Source organism: Thamnophis elegans, chromosome 2 (genome assembly GCF_009769535.1).
Source record: "Thamnophis elegans isolate rThaEle1 chromosome 2, rThaEle1.pri, whole genome shotgun sequence".
In the NCBI taxonomy this organism is placed as follows: Eukaryota; Metazoa; Chordata; class Lepidosauria; order Squamata; family Colubridae; genus Thamnophis; species Thamnophis elegans.
In genome coordinates, this window is record NC_045542.1 from 63176126 (window position 1) to 63189858 (window position 13733).

General features: G+C 38.4%; 1 protein-coding gene across 1 annotated transcript in view; it reads left to right on the forward strand.

The window, feature by feature from the left end:
• Nucleotides 1-13733, forward strand: part of MYH10 (myosin heavy chain 10) — an 83834-nt gene that overhangs the window by 4130 nt on the left and 65971 nt on the right. Inside the window, 2 exon segments of the mRNA XM_032210022.1 lie at nucleotides 1624-1995; nucleotides 6811-6967. Coding sequence (XP_032065913.1) covers nucleotides 1651-1995; nucleotides 6811-6967 — 502 coding nt within the window. The 5' untranslated portion in view covers nucleotides 1624-1650.

Sequence of the window (13733 nt, forward strand, 5' to 3'; positions counted from 1 at the left end):
TTCTGTTCTATTTTTTAATCAGATATTAACCAATATCTAGTACTTTTGTCATATTTCAGGTTCAGTCCCTTGTTCCTGGAAAGCTGTTAGGTCTAACAAATGAGCCACTTGATTGTAAATATTTGTAGAATACAGAAACAGTTGTGAATCTACTTTCTTACTGACAACATGCATTATGATGAGTATTCTAGGGCTCCCAGTGGGCCTTATAATTATAATTGGTCAAGAAGCAAATAATTTCACAGCTATTTTTACTGCAATAGGTGCAGATTGCTTAATAGAAAAGTATTTCATATAAAGTAAATTCTATACAGAAACAATTATTTTTTGATGTGGAAGATACAGTTGCGAACCTTTGAATGAAATTAAGGCATGATGGTTGAACACAGCTGAGATTAGATTTTAGGGAAACGGGTATAGGATTGACATGTTTATATCTGGGCAACAGAGCATCATCCTTCTGGAAGAGTTATAGATTATGCTCTAAACTTCATCTGTATCCTGTTTTAATTCCACAGTCATTAGAATTGTCTAGGTTCCTCAAAATTGTCGATAGCTTCAATTTCAGGAGTTTAATTACTAGTTCACCTTTGCTTTTATTGTAAGTTCTCAGGGTGATGTGCCTCTTATTCCTCTTCCAAATTTGTCCTTACAGTAACCCTGTAAGATGCTGCACTGAGAATGCGGAATATAGCAAAAATTACCCAAGAAAATTAATAGCAGAGTAAATATTTAAATTGAGTTTCTCAAATCCTAGTCCAACATTCTTATCCTAAATAGTTGCTGTTTATTATTTATTGGTGTGGGTGCTGTTAAGCCACAGGCTGTCACAATATTCAGCTATAGAAAAAACCAAAGCCAAGGCTGTTGTGTGGCATAATAGCATCCACACCCAAATGGTCGATGTCCAACTCCATCCGGACAGATGCATATTATCTTTGCCACATTGCATTCCATTCCTGTGCACTGGTTACCAGTACTTAGCAATATCATACTGTGTTCACATTAGAAGATGAGCTTTCACTGGACTATGGTCAAGGTTGCTGAACAAGAAGGTCCTTCTCTTCACCAAGATAATGCAAAGCCCATCACAAGAATTGGAAATCCTGTAGGCCAGCATGGGAAACAGCTATTCACTTAACATCTATTTAATTAACTCAAGAATGCCTGGAGAGTGGAATGGTCCAAGGTACCTTCTTCTGGCCTGGCCATCAGTAATCTCTCTACCAAACCACCTTGTTTTGACCCCGCCTCACTCTGTCTGGTTGAAATTGAACAGAATTAGGTGTGATACTGGAAGAAGTGCCTCTGCCCTATATCAGTGGGTATGGAAAGATTCCCTTTGTTGCTACTGTGGTGCCAAAATGCAAACTATTCAACATATTGTGCAAGATTGTCCATGACATGCGGTCTCTGGTTCCCTAAAAGATTTGCACAAAGTAATGCCAGAGGTGATCGCCTGGATAGCTGAATTGGACATCCAATTATGAGGCCACTCCCTCATAGATGTTTTGTATACAGTTATGTGGATGTATATATGTTTATTTCTCTTCTGTCTTGTTCTCATCATTCTCTAATAATTGATTATTGGTAACTAATACCTTTTGCTTTTACATTTACTAGGTTCCTGTTGTGGGATAGTTCTCTAAAATGGCTCAGAGGATTTTGCAGGAAGACCCTGAGAGGTACCTTTTTGTGGACAGAGCAGTAATCTACAACCCTGCTACCCAGGCTGACTGGACTGCTAAGAAATTAGTCTGGATTCCCTCAGAACGTCATGGCTTTGAAGCTGCCAGCATCAAAGAAGAGAGGGGAGATGAAGTGCTGGTTGAGTTGGCTGAGAATGGAAAGAAAGCAGTTGTCAACAAAGATGATATTCAAAAAATGAATCCTCCCAAATTTTCCAAAGTAGAAGACATGGCAGAATTGACCTGCTTAAATGAAGCCTCTGTTCTTCATAATTTGAAGGATCGATACTATTCTGGGCTCATTTATGTAAGTAATACTTTTTGGATTGACATGTGCTAACCAAAAAATTAAAATAAACTTTATTGATTGCAAATATTCAAAAAGGAAGTGCTGCTTTAGTTGGTAGACTAATTTTAAAACGTAAGCTTGGGTTTTTATTAATACTATCATTTAATTCTGATCACAAATTATGTTTTACTTGCTATTTCTCTGAGCTTTGATACCTTTGGTTGTCACATCTGCTGATGTGGAGTGTTAGGCTATTTTGGAATAAGTCTTCTGAATAGTTCCCCGGTTATGGTATGTCTTCCTTCCTTTCTTCCTTCCTTCCTTCTTTTTTTTTTGAGTATACCCCTATATTTGGTATTGGTATTTGGTATTTATTAATATTTATAGGGCCGCCCTTTTCCCTGAGGGGACTCAGGGCGGCTTACATAAATAAAGGGGGGGGGGTATACAGACAATAGACACAACAATACATAGAAGTAAAATAGTAAGCAACATTCATTCATCATTCGGGTGGGGACAGTTATCTTTGTCCCCAGGCCTGACGGGCTAGTCAGGTCTTAAGGGCTGTGCGGAAGGTCTGGACAGTGGTGAGGGTACGAATCTCCACGGGGAGATCGTTCCAAAGGGTCGGAGCTACTACTGAAAAGGCTCTCCTCCGTGTAGTTGCCAGTCGGCACTGACTGGCAGATGGAACTCGGAGGAGGCCTAATCTATGTGATCTTATGGGAGGTAATTGGCAGGAGGCGGTCTCTCAAGTACGCAGACCCACTACCATGAAGGGCTTTATGAGTGATAAGTAGCACCTTGAAGCGCACCCGGAGATCAACAGGTAGCCAGCGCAGCTCGCGGAGGATAGGTGTTATGTGGGTGAACCGAGGTGCACCCACAATCACTCGCGCGGCTGCGTTCTGGACTAGCTGAAGTCGCCGGATGCTCTTCAAGGGCAGCCCCATGTAGAGCACGTTGCAGTATTCCAGCCTAGAGGTCACAAGGGCCCGAGTGACTGTTGTGAGGGCCTCCTGGTTCAGGTAGGGTCACAACTGGCGCACCAGGTGACCCTACCTGAATATTATCTACTCTGTTGTCTTTTGAGAACTAAGGAAATGACTTTTTTATCTATCAGTTTTTTTCATTTTTCATTTTAATCTCAATGCTCAGTTTATCTTCTAATCAGTTTTATCTTTATAACTTTTATTTTATTTTATAAATGTTTACATTGTCTTGCATTTTTAACTTAAATAGCAGTGCAGATAATTTTTGTATGCTGCTCAGTCACTTTATGTGTGATAGGTGGCCATATGCACCATAAATGAATTTCATAGCTACATACATTAGTAGCTGCAATCTTAGTTTAAAGATAGTTTGGGAACTATCAACTGTCCTTTTTTTGTTGCAACTATCCTAAATTATATTTTATAACAAATTTGTCCATGTCAGTGATCACTATGATTTATGATGAACAAATTTTAAAAACACTCGAATCCTCAGAATATCCCATTTTTATTAATTATTGATCAAGTTAAAAGCTATTGTCAATTCAGTAGGACTGGAGTGGGTTATAAATTTTGTGTAATAAATAATAGATTCTATCTGTTTTTTACTTTGTTCTTTAACTTCTGGTATTTAATAACTGCTACATCCTCTTGTCTAATATAAGCTAAAATGTGGAGCCTTCCACTGATTTGAGTTGTAAAACAATATAGCTTGTATTTCTTTCTATGTTGGCTTCTTACAAGTGTCCATCCAAGGTTGATATATTATGGTAGCAGAGAGGACCTAAGGATCCATTGATTAGCTTTAAAAGGTTATTCAATTCCATTAGATCAGGCCTGTCAAACTGGGAGCTTGTGGGCTGGATGCATCACATGCAAGCCACGCCCACTCTGGCTCCGCAAAGGCAAAAACGTCATGATACATCACAATAAGTCACATGACGTGATCAAGTTTGACGCCCGTGCATGACTGAAAAAGTAAGAGATGGTTCTAATAGATACCAAGGGAAGTCTCTGAAGTTACATTGGTTACCTTGTGAATATGTGTTACTTTACTTGGAAAACAGAATAATATATTTAAGCATTTGTTTTAAGAATTTCTAGATTACATGTAGCCATCACTTAACAACTGCTCATTTAACAATCATTTGAACTTACGACAATGCTGAACAAGTGGTGCTTATCTATCCCTGGAATTTTGGCCAGTGCGGGCGGTCATGTGGTGCGAATTGGGTGCTCAGCATCTGGTTCACAATTATGACGTCTCATAAGGGTGGCTCATATGAGTACCTTTTGCGATAACCTTTGCTGGCTTCCAACAGCAAATCAGCGTAGGAAGTTGCAAATGGTGATCGCGTGACATCCTCGCAACCCATGATGATTCCCTTAATGATGGAAACTGGGAATGCCAGAATTGCCATTGTTAAGAGCACAATCACATGGCATTGTGCTTTATGAATCACTTAGTATTGGTCATTCTGGTCCCATGTTAACCAAAGATTACCTGCATTGGGTTTATTTAGCTTTAAAAACCTTCAATATTTTAAGTTTGGAATCACATCTTGAGAGAGACAGTACTGTAATGCAGTACTTTTCAGCATGTAGTTTGATAATATCCTAGACTATTTTCATGGTACATTATAGCTACCATTATTATAACATCAGTGGATTTTCAAATGGGTAACGAATTTCAGCCCTGCTGGACAGATAAAGTGGTAACAATTAAGTACTACTTGCACACCTTGGCTTCAGGTGATACTAAAGCCTGAATTTTGTTTCCATGCTGCTTTACTTACCTTATAAGAGAAACTAAAATGCTATAAAGAATATGTTACAATTTCACTCTGTGTGCGCGTGTACGTGTGTGTGTATGTATGTATGGGTATACACATATACACACATATGACAAGCTGTCTTTCCCAGAAGATGCACTCAGCCATTCTGTGAATGAGGTAGCAGTATCTAAAATAAATACATAAAATGAGTGTCCAATTCCAATGAGCTGCTTAATGATAGAATGTTAAATAGACAAAATGGCTAATTTAGACCCATGTTTGTATGACATTTCACTGGTGAAGGGAAAGTTTTATTTGTACATGTTAACAAGAACAGAATGGTCACAGCTCTTGCAGAAGTTATAGAGAGAGTTACAGCAAGCTTTACAAAATCCCCTGGGAAAGCAGCTGCAAGGAAATAAAAGGAATGACTTCCTTAAACTCTGCAAACACGACCATTAGTTCTCACTGTGTTCTTGGCCATAAGCAAAAAGTAACAACTTCTGACCTGATGGAGAAAGTTAAAATGAATATTGCCATTTTTATAACAGCTAAGAATACTTTAGGATATTTCAATATAGGTACTCCTAGACCTGTGACCAAAATTGGGACTGGAAGATTTGGTGTGACAGAGTCAATAAGTGGGGCATGCTCCTGATTTTGCAACTTTTTTTGCTGCAATTATTAACAGGACATCACATGACCATGAGTTGTGACCTTTCCTGCCAGCATTTCTATTGTCTTTGTCAGAAGCTGGTTGGAAAAGTCACTAATGGTGATAACATGACTGTAGGACACTAGAATTGTGGGAGATGTTTGCCAGGCGCCAACATCATGATTTTTGGACCCAAAGGATGCTGCAGTAGTTTTAAGCATTGTCCTAACTTTGAATGGTTGCTAAATGAAATGTCATAAGTTGAGGATACATGTAGATAGAATGTCAGTTGGGTCAAATTGTATAGTATTGTATAATAATTGAACAAAGCCATTTATGACTGTCCTGAAATTCAAAATTAGGTTTTAATTAAATGCTAGATATCTGCTTTTATAAACAGTAGGCCTGCATGTTTACATTTGTTTTATAGTATAAAATATGAAAAATTGCTTGATTACTTCATGCCACAGAAAACTATAAAACACATTATATGGCAGGAGACGATTGATGTGATAGTAGTGTCAGCATGCATTTTTAACACTAAAAGAACAACCATGGCATCCACATTTAAATCTTGGGTGACAAGATTTTACATTTTATTCCAGCCCTCTTTTCTGTTTGGAATTCAGTGCTGTCAATTTACCATGGTATAGAAATTAACAACTTTAGGTAGCATTTCCAGTATTGCAAGAATTCCAATAGCTAAACTGTATGCGACAGGTAGAGTCTTCTCTGTTCTTTGCTTACAGATTTTTGTTTTTGTTTTTTAATGGAGAGCAGGTTTGAGGCAGTGACCAGAGAAGGAAGAACTTCTCTGTCTTTCTATTTTCAAGCCATTTTCTTCTCTTGATCACATTCAGAGGCTTCATCTTGATTTAATGATGTTAAATTTGAAAGCAAGGATAAGAGAAAAAGTTCAGAGAAATCCTACATGCTCATTTATTTATTAGCCTTATTTTTGTGTTATTGAAATCGCAAGCATTGGCATTGTAGTCTTTTGAACTTTTTAATCTTGATTTATATTCTGGGGCCTAGTAGCTTATTTTGAACAACCAAATTTCTTTATTTGAATTTCTTTACACCAAATGACATACTACTTATTTTTTTACCGTTATCTTTTAATTACTCATTAGTTGTCTCAGCAGTATTTTTAAAAGAAAATAGTTGAAGGTAAATATCATCCCTAGTGGATTTTTGATAACAGTTTTCACTGTAGCTGAAATTTCCATTACTATCTGTAATACCCTTTTGGAATCAGGATTTTATTCAGAAGCAGCTCATTGGTATTGTTTTCTAGACACACGGTATATTAAAATATTTACGTTTCCAGTTCAATGGAATTCTTTCCAGAGAAAACAATCTCTTGATTGTGGATCAGGAAGACTATAAACAGCTTTTTTTCTTCCTATAGACCTACTCTGGACTCTTCTGTGTAGTCATAAATCCATACAAGAACCTTCCCATTTACTCTGAAAACATCATTGAGATGTACAGGGGAAAGAAACGTCATGAAATGCCTCCACATATTTATGCAATATCAGAATCTGCATATAGATGCATGCTCCAAGGTAAGACTCTTCTTTATTAAAAATCGTATGTTGACATTGTGTTTAGCATTTTAGAATTACAAAGTAAATAGAAGATTAACATTAAAGAGTGTAACATCATAATAAATGTCATTACCTCTATATCTTTCAATCATTAAAAACCTGACTGGTTTAAATTCTTAGACGGTAAATGGCCTTCCATTGTGAAATGAGGAATTTTCATTTATTTTGCACCTCAATTCTATAAACTATGGCCAGTATAGTTGCCGTATTTTTCGGAGTATAAGACGCATTGGAGTGTAAGACACCAAGATTTTGAAGAGGTAAATTTTAAAAAAAAGTTTTTGCGTTCTGTAGGCCTCCCAAACCCTCTGCACACCTTGTTTTTTGTGAAAAATGGGGCATGCAGAGAGTTTGAGAGCCCTGCAAAGTGTTCCTGGGTGGGTGGGGGTTAACGAGCAAAAAATGGACCATTTTTCGCGAAAATGGGCCTGTTTTTTTTTTTTTTTTGCAAAAGAACAGCATGCATTAGGCTTTGGGAGGCTTGTTGAATGCTCCTGAGGGGGGGGCAAAAATGAGCAAAAACGCTCCATTTTTCGCTCATTTTGCCCTCCCCAGCCCCCAGGAGCACTTTGCAAGCCTCCCAATCCCTCTGCACATCCATTTTTGCGAAGGGGTGGGGTTTTCTGAGGCCAAAAATGCTGTATTCAGTGTATAAGATGCACCCAGATTTTCACCCTCTTTTTTGGGGAGGGGAAAGGTGGAAATATAATTAAATATATTGATAGATGTTAGATTGCATCTTTTTGACATAATATATGGCTAGACAGTCATTTCATATTTTTACAGAATGTATAGCAGTAAAAAAAATCCCAGTATCTTTCTATCTCCTTAATTATTGTGCTATTTTTCTTTTAATCCTTTGGCTATTTTCTTTATTTTTCTTTAGTTTTTTATACCAAAACAGTCCTTTGAGGAGAGTTAAGTTGCAACTGTTAGTCTGTCAAACAGACTATCTATCATTCAGTTCAACTGATGGATTTTGACTGCTATGGGAGTAAATGAACCTGTCTGAAAGATTGAGTTAAATATTAATGTGGATTGGAACTAGAAAAGCTTCCTAAATATGTAGGAAAGACCTGGCAAATGTCAGAATAATGTCTCTTTGTAATATTAAAGTAGAAGAAAAGCACTGGCTATTACACCTGGACAGTCAATGATGTAGCATACGTTATTAAGGAAAGTAAATCCTCTTTTGATGATCTCTGTGCAAACCCACATGTAGAATAGGATTGTGCACTGCTTCTGGTGCTTCTGTGCTGCTTCTCATCCTTCAGCTTGGTACAAGCTAAAGCTGGTCTGATTCAAAAATTAGTTTATTTGGCAATGGACTCACGGACAAGACTTAGCTTAACTGAATATTTTATTGCAAACAAGTATGAAATATAGTACAACTGAAAATATATCTACTTCAGTACAACCTCTTTTTATAGGCCTGTGATCCTAAGTTTAAATCCTAGACGTTTCCTTCCTTCATTTTCATGTCCACCATCATTGTGAAGGCCACAGAAAAGTGACTGGAATTTGTCCCAGTAACAGTCTTCTCGGAGTTAAGATCTGTTAGTTCTACTTTCACCAGCTTAATTCCTTATAAGAATGCATACAAACCATCTTTTCATAATGTTAAACAGTTGCACCCAGTGTTTAAAAATGTGTGCTGCACTTGAAAACATCAGTTCATTTGAGTATATGCTTTTCTGACTGAGGAAAATGGCATTTCTGGCCATTTGTAGAATCTTTTGTTTTACGGGACACTGATTAACTGAAGTGCAATAAAAAAAAAATCATGTGACAAAAGTTACAATTGTTACAGTATGACTTAAGGCTCTTATAGCTGGAGGAGGGGTTCGTTTAAGAAGGACAAGTGCTTCAGAGAGAGAAACGGTGGAAACTTTTTTGTTTCTTTTACTATGTACAGATAGTCCTTGACTTACAACACGATTGAGCCCAATATTTCTGTTGTTAAGTGACACATTTGTTAAGTAATAACAAAATAACTGATTAAATAAATATGAACTAGTTGCCAAGCATCTAAATTTTGATCACATGATCACGGGGATGCTGCAAAGATTGTAAGTAAGTATGAAAAATAGTCATGTCACTTTTTTGATGCTGCTGTAACTTTGAACAGTCACTAAATGAACTGTTGTAAGTCGAGGACTACCTGTACAAATAAATTTACAACTGCTAGTGAAAAAAACCCAAATTTTTTGGATTTTGCCAACTGTCTTTTTGCATAGTTTTTGTGTGATGCACGTCCCTTTGGGGCTTTTGTCCAGCACTTCCTATTTTGGGGCTTCCCCAAAGTCTGCAGATAGCTGCCTCCCTTTGTCCTGTTTGTTGTGGGTTTGGAGTGTAGGATGTCCAGACTGGCTTCCCACTTCTTTCGGGAAAGCTTCTAGCTGACATCTTCACTCTCTTTTCCCATTGGGGCTAGGATTGACACCTGCACATTCCAGTGGAATACCTACAAAGCAATCTCTTTCTCTTCATCCTACAAGTCTACAGAGATTCTCAGACATCCAGGACATGGTTGCCCCAAAAGTTTCTCTAAAGAGGCAACTGGACTTCTTCAGAGCTGAAGACGCTTCTTGGATGAGAAGCAAAATGTCTTCAAAGAAAAGCAAATACCGTATTTTTCTGAGTATAAAATGCACCAGAGTATAAGACGCACCAAGGTTTTGAAGAGGAAAATTTAAAAAAAAAAGTTTTTGCACTTTGCAAACCTCCCAAAAACAGCCCGTTTTTCACAAAAATGGGCCCGTTTTTTTAAATGGCATGTATAGCCCTTAGAAGGCTTGTAGAATGTTCCTGGAGGGGTGGGGGGGCAAAAATGGGAAAAATGGCCTATTTTTCATGAAGACGGGTCCGTTTTTTGTCAAAAAATGCATGGATAGACTTTAGGAAGCTTATAGAGTGCTCCTGGGGGCTGGAAGGGGAAATTGAGAAAAAAAACAGCTATTTTTTGCTTATTTCTGCCCTCCCCAGCCCGCAGGAACTCTCTGAAAGCCTCTTACTAGCTATGCATGGGGGGGCGGGGTTTAGGGAGGCCAAAAATGCTGTATTCAGTGTATAAGACGCACCCAGATTTTCAGCCGCTTTTTTGAGGAAAAAAGGTGTGTCTTATACTCCGAAAAATACGGTAGTCCAACTGCCTCTTGAAAAAGCACCTTTGGGACAAATTCCTGCACATTACATCCAAAAGCTTTTCTGACTTAATGCCTCAAAACAGCATGGGCTCAAACTTCTGTACTTCACCCTAACCCTCTGTTAATCCTAACTCTTCTGTTTCTCACCTTACAGCTCAAACTAGCAGCATGTGTTACAGAAAATGAGGAAATGGGTTTCCTGCCACCATCCCCAACACCTGTCTACCAGACTTGGCCAATATGAATGTTGTCCCTATCCTATAAAAATCCTGGCTCACAACCAGATGTTGCCATTATGGCAACATATCGATACTCCAAAACTGAATCTGAGCCATTTCTCTCCATTTCCCCACCACTTCTTAAGATGCCTTGCTCTACCACAATAGTAGGCAGCCTGACAACAAAACTCTATGCCATACTGGTATCTTAAATTTCTATGGCAGCAATGGGCAGCCCGCATGGATAGGAGAGATTTCTCTCTAAAATTTCCCAAGTATTTGCTCAAACTGGATGAAAGCACACAATTCCATTGAAGCAACATTGAAGCAACTTGGTTGTTTTTTCAGAAACCTTGCCTATAAGCTAGAGATCATTATTAGCAGTTTTAATCATAATAACATTGTTGTATAGAGTGGCTAAATCAAAGCAACAAAAGGCTTTCAAAAGATCTTTACTCCAACCTTGAATTGTCATGATAAAATATGTCAATGGGCAGATAGTAACTGATTAAAAGATCAAACAAAGGGAAGTGCATAATAAAAATTTTGCGCAGTAGAGGTGTCAGCATCCAATTTGGGAAAATACTTCCTATTTTGTTTAAAAGATTAAGTTAGATCAATACTGGGTTCATTTCAAGTCAAAAGACAAAAGGAATTTTGGAATATGTAGCAAAAAATGGAAGAAGAATCTAAAGTTCTAACCAAATCATGGCCAATAGATTGGAAGAAGTTAGTCTACATAGCAGCATGAAAGAAAGCAGAATTAACTCTGTGTTTAAATTATTTTACAATATCCTTAATTTCCCATGCTATCTTAATAATACTTAGAAGAATTCATTGCAGATTAGAGACCTGCATGGAAAGGATATTCAAGCTTGCTTTATAAAAAGCTGAAGAAGAACTGACAGTATTGCTGATGTACACTGGACAATTGAGAAAGCCAAAAATATCGAAAGGAAATAAATATTATAGAACAGTCTTCAGTTATCTTGACCATGTCAAGATGGGGAATGTGCTTAGAAAAACGTGAATGTCAAAAAATCTCTTTGACTTCTTGCAAAACCTATATGCAGGCCAGGTAGCTGTAGGCTATATGAACATGATGGGAATAGACCAGGGGTGTCAAGCTCGATTTCATTGAGCGCCGCATCAGAGTTGTGTTTGATCTGGAGGATGTGGCCAGGATGGGTATGGCCAGCTCAACATCACTCGTGGCGGGTGGGACAGTTCTGGTGGCCAAGTGCTAAGACAGGATTTTCCTTAGACCCCCCCTCTCTCATTATATCTCCTTCCTTTCGTTCTTTTCTTCTTTTTCCTTCTTTCTTTTTCCTTCCCCTTTCTGTATTTTCCTTCCTTGCACTCCTCCCATCTTTCCTTTTTCTTTGTCTTTCCTCTTTCCCACTCTCCTTTCCTGTCCCTTCTTGCATGCTCAAATGCAAAAGGGGAAACATTTCTCCTTTCATTTTGTTTTTAGTTTGTTTTGCTAGCCCTCTGCCTGTGAAAATGGAGCTCAGGGGGAATGCGCGCGCCCTCCTCCTTGGCCCCGTTCACTGGCAGAGGCATCGCAGACCGGTTCTGCAGGCCTTGAGTTTGACACCCCTGGGATAGACTAATCCCAAGCTGTCAAAGGAGTGAAACAAGTCTGTATATTCTCTCTTTATTTATTCAACATCCAGGCTAAATATATATATATATATTGAGGAAATCTGGACTAGAAGGTTAGCATGTTATAGCATCCTTCTCTGGCCCCCACTCTCCCACTTAGAGATTCTTAAATTAACAAACTGAAAGATGGAAAAACCATGCAGCTGTGATCTGATATTATCAGAGTTACTGAAGAGAATGCACTCCAGGTGCCAATGACTGGATCCAAATTGTAACTGTCCATCCCAAGGAACAGCAAGACAGGATTTTCCTTAGACCCCCCCTCTCTCATTATATCTCCTTCCTTTCGTTCTTTTCTTCTTTTTCCTTCTTTCTTTTTCCTTCCCCTTTCTGTATTTTCCTTCCTTGCACTCCTCCCATCTTTCCTTTTTCTTTGTCTTTCCTCTTTCCCACTCTCCTTTCCTGTCCCTTCTTGCATGCTCAAATGCAAAAGGGGAAACATTTCTCCTTTCATTTTGTTTTTAGTTTGTTTTGCTAGCCCTCTGCCTGTGAAAATGGAGCTCAGGGGGAATGCGCGCGCCCTCCTCCTTGGCCCCGTTCACTGGCAGAGGCATCGCAGACCGGTTCTGCAGGCCTTGAGTTTGACACCCCTGGGATAGACTAATCCCAAGCTGTCAAAGGAGTGAAACAAGTCTGTATATTCTCTCTTTATTTATTCAACATCCAGGCTAAATATATATATATATATATTGAGGAAATCTGGACTAGAAGGTTAGCATGTTATAGCATCCTTCTCTGGCCCCCACTCTCCCACTTAGAGATTCTTAAATTAACAAACTGAAAGATGGAAAAACCATGCAGCTGTGATCTGATATTATCAGAGTTACTGAAGAGAATGCACTCCAGGTGCCAATGACTGGATCCAAATTGTAACTGTCCATCCCAAGGAACAGCAACAGCACAAACTCTTCACATTATCAGCCACTTAGACTATTACATGTATCTAGTTAATTATATGCCTATTTCTTACAAATTGCTAGATGAATCAAGAGAAACTCTTGCTGATAAGCAGGATTTAAAGACCGCAGATCTACAATTGAGCACTGCCATCTAACAGTTGCTAATACAGAGCTGCACATGTAGGAACCACTACTTTCCTTGGCTTAAAATGTACATTTGATTCTATTCCAAGGGACAGACACTGATGCAAGCTGTCCCTCACATCTGTTGATCTGTGGCTGTTGTTCTTAATTAGGAGTTTATATGAAAATGCAGTCATGCAAGTTAGAAATAAAGTAGAGCTGGCTACCTTGCTGTAGACATTCCAGTCCATCCAGGAGAGAAATAGGATGGCATTCTATCCCTGTTTTAATCATGTGAATTCACTGTAGCTGCCTTAACCACAAAGGAATTCGTTCTAACCATAATGACAGGCATTTGCCAGTACTGCTGTATGCTTTTGCTGATATAGATGGGCATCAGGAGAAGTCTTCAAGCCTTGCCAGAATTCTGTAAATGTATATAGAAAATTGGAGCCAATAAACTTTGGCAAGTTTCTGCTTTCAAATGTCTTGGTGTAAATTTTGGAATTTGGCGGAAACAAATTAAAATGATTTATAGCAAAACCAAAAATAGTGTCAAGATGATTAGGAGCTTTTTTTCATTCCAAAGAAAGCAGATGCATCCCCACAGTCATCAAGCTATTAAAAGCTAAAATTATATCTTAAATGCTTCATGATGCATACATATACCATA